The sequence below is a fragment of the Bison bison genome, unplaced genomic scaffold (assembly GCF_000754665.1).
Source record: "Bison bison bison isolate TAMUID 2011002044 unplaced genomic scaffold, Bison_UMD1.0 scf7180017864094, whole genome shotgun sequence".
NCBI classification, from domain to species: Eukaryota; Metazoa; Chordata; class Mammalia; order Artiodactyla; family Bovidae; genus Bison; species Bison bison.
In genome coordinates this window covers 1894475-1898207 of record NW_011494666.1, presented here as the reverse complement: position 1 = coordinate 1898207, position 3733 = coordinate 1894475, and the positions used below count along the sequence as shown (strand labels likewise).

The 3733-nt window shown below is 39.6% G+C and overlaps 1 protein-coding gene across 6 annotated transcripts in view; it reads right to left on the bottom strand.

Annotated features, from left to right (window-relative positions):
• Nucleotides 1-3733, bottom strand: part of APP (amyloid beta (A4) precursor protein) — a 313659-nt gene that overhangs the window by 68693 nt on the left and 241233 nt on the right. For all 6 annotated transcript variants that reach the window (XM_010838453.1, XM_010838454.1, XM_010838449.1 and 3 more), the window contains one exon: nt 2145-2244. In XM_010838453.1, coding sequence (XP_010836755.1) covers nt 2145-2244 — 100 coding nt within the window. The remainder of the gene's footprint in view (nt 1-2144; nt 2245-3733) is intronic.

Genomic DNA, 3733 nt, shown 5'->3' with positions numbered 1-3733 from the left:
GGTGGGCTGCCGTCTATGGGGTTGCACAGAGTCGGACACGACTGAAGCGACTTAGCAGCAGCAGCAGCAGCATTACCCCCACCTTCCAAGCCCTTGCCAGACACCAGTATGATTTCTGTCTATAAATTTCCCAATTCTGCATATTTTATATAAATGGAATTATACAATATGTGATCATTTGTGACTAGCTTCTTTCACTTGGCGTAACTATTTTTTAAATGATATGCTCTTAATCCAACTTAATAGCTTTTTTAGTTTTAAAGGAAAATAATTCCTTGATTCTAGCCCTCTGAATATTCTCCCTGTCACTGAGATGTGAAGTTTAGTGTGTGGCCCGATTCTTGGGCATTTTGCAACACTCAAGACAGCTGAATTGCCATCTGTTCTGGGGAACTGTGTCTCATTAGTGGTCACTGCTTTCAGTAGTTTGCTCAATAAAAACATCTGATAATTTAATTAGAAAGAGCCAACCAATTACTGGGTGAGAGTGAAATATTCTAGTCTTGTGCAATGGCTTATTCTTCCATAGTTGTATTACTGGCAACAGCTCTAAGTCCCTTATGAAAATAAGCTTGTTAAGATGGCTAGAAGGCAAAAATACATTCACCTAGAAGATAGGAGCTTCGATTCATTAAGAATGTGATGATTTCTTTGACTTTGTCCCGTCTACAACTTACTAGAGGACTTTCTTATAGTTATTTAATAAACAGTATTTTAGAGCTTCCTTACATGTCTACCTTACAAATGTATCTGACAAGAATATTCAGTTCTTAAAGAAACGATTCTGTATGTTAACACACAATACTGAACAGACCATTACCACTTGATGAAGTGCCAAATACCTGACCATAATACAAACTACACTTGCGAGGCATTGCCAAGTTAGAAAAAAAGAAGAGTGGAATAGCACTGGCATGAGATGGAAAAATCGAGCTGTGTTTCGGGCACTTCAAAGCAGGAATTCCTGCAACCTGTACACCATCTACAGCGTATCCTGGGTGGCCTGATTTCAGACAACCTGCATCCATTTCAAACCTAATTAAGCATCTATTTCCAACCCAATTAACAAAGGGCAGGACTCATTACGGAGAGAGAGACACCGCACACATATTGCTTATTTACAAACAGTTCATGCCCCAAGGCACCCAGATTCACACATCTGTTTTATGCTGAAACATGCACGGGGGCAAATGCATCTAAGTACTTTTGTGAGATAAAGTTAAATACAGGCATTTTGGGGGTTTGTGGAGAATTACATTATGTGATACATTACTCCCTTTCCAAGAAAAATAGAAATGGGAAAACTTACTCATACAAAATATTAAAGATATCATTAGGGTCACAGGAGACAGTGGGCACACAAGATCTGTTTCCTGGTTTTGCAAATATATGGCATTATATAAGATGTTACTATGAGGAAGTCGACCCCGGACTTCTCTGTATTACTTTCCTAACTTCTTATGAGTGTGTGATTATTTAAATAAAAGTTTAATGAAAGACAGTGGGCACACAGTTAATTAAGTTTAAACAACAATCTGATTCAGAGAACACTCATGACTCTGTGGTGGGGTGGGGTGGGGCAGACAACAAAGAAAGATGTATTACTGAAGACAACAATCATCTCAAAGTCAGAAGTCGCAGTTTTATGGTTTTTCTGGGTTCCCTAGAGTATGCGTGGCATAGGCAAGTTCCTAAAACTGTAGATTTGAATCCCTTCATCTGAAAAACTGGTCTATCATGCCACTCAAAAAGTATGATAATTAAGAATTAAGAGATGACGAAATGGTTGTTTCTATTAAATTGTAAAGTACCAAAGCAACATAAGGTGAAACTTACAAGACTAAGTCAGACAACTGTTGACAAATACAATCCAGTAACAAGTGGCTCATTATCACACAAACAGACCAAAAGGCAAGTCACATTTCCCCACTTTTGTAAGCATGAAGTTAAGATCTGATGCAATTGCTGAAATGAGAGCTATTTATATTCCCCAAGGGTTTCATCATCAAAGGGAATCTGCTCTTTTTCCTTCCACCTGTTAAAACACTGGTGATTTCCGAGGCAGACTAACTCAGTTCCCTGATTTTCTCCTGCACGAGGAAAATATGTTTATATGTGCAGCATCAAAAGAACAGCTCACTCACCAACTTCATCCTGAATTTCCTCGGCCACGGCAGGAACATTGTAGAGCAGGGAGAGAGACTGGTTCATGCGTTCATAAATGACGCGGAGGTGTGTCATAACCTGTAGCAAAGGAGGTAGACAGTGCCAGGTGAACCGTCTCTGGAGTAAGGAACAGTTATTTTCCTTACCAGGCACCACAGACAGATACAAACTTCCCAGATAAAACTGACAAAATGCTGCTGGAACTTTGAACTCGAAAGGGCACCTTTATTTTTCTTGTTCTCTTATTTTTAGTTCTCCATCTTTGGACTGTTTTAAACTTCCCATTACATTAAATGTTTATAACCATAAAATATACAGCCAGTTGAAAAGACCATTTCTGCCCAATTATGATTGAGATTCCTAAATAACCTCTGATGTCCTAAATATATGTTTTTCAAATTTTCCAACAGATGGGATCACATGGATATTTCATGATAGATACTTGAAAAACTCTTCTGTTTACGGAAATTTAAAAATTTAAATTTCTGCAGGTAGATTCCAGTTGTAAAGCTTTGCAAATGACAGAGTATGAAACTTATCACTACCAAGCTACATTTAGTCTCATATTATTTCCAAGCTCCATTACAGAAACGGAGCTTGTGATTGTCTTCTCTAATTAGCTGGACCATATGTTAGCAGTTTTGGTGTATACAATTTATGTTTTTGTTGTTTTAGTCATCAGAGTTTGAAATGGTTCTTTAAGAATCAGTAGCAATAGACACTCAAGATTTTTATACTCTTTGTTATTTTTATAACTCAGTACAGTTCAGTTGCTCAGTCGTGTCCGACTCTTTGCGACCCCATGAATTGTAGCACGCCAGGCCTCCCTGTCCATCACCAACTACCAGAGTTCACCCAAACTCATGTCCATTGGGTCGGTGATGCCATCCAGCCATCCCATCCTCTGTTGTCCCCTTTTCTTCCTGCCCCCAATCCCTCCCAGCATCAGAGTCTTTTCCAGTGAGTCAACTCTTCGCATCAGGTGGCCAAAATATTGCAGTTTCAGCTTTAGCATCAGTCCTTCCAAAGAATACCCAGGACTGATCTCCTTCAGAATGGACTAGTTGGATCTCCTTGCAGTCCAAGGGATTCTCAAGATTCTTCTCCAATACCACAGTTCAAAAGCATCAATTCTTCAGCACTCAGCTTTCTTCACAGTCCAACTCTCGCATCCATACATGACTACTGGAAAAACCATAGCCTTGACTAGACGGACCTTTGTTGGCAAAGTAATGTCTCTGCTTTTGAATATGCTATCTAGGTTGGTCGTGACTTTCCTTCCAAGGAGTAAGTGTCTTTTAATTTCATGGCTGCAATCACCATCTACAGTGATTTTGGAGCCCCCGCAAATGAAGTCTGATACTGTTTCCACTGTTTCCCCATCTATTTCCCATGAAGTGATGGGACCGGATGCCATGATCTTCATTTTCTGAATACTGAGCTTTAAGCCAACTTTTTCACTCTCCTCTTTCACTTTCATCAAGAGGCTTTTGAGCTCCTCTTCACTTTCTGCCATAAGGGTGGTGTCATCTGCATATCTGAGGTTATTGATATTTCTCCCGGCAAT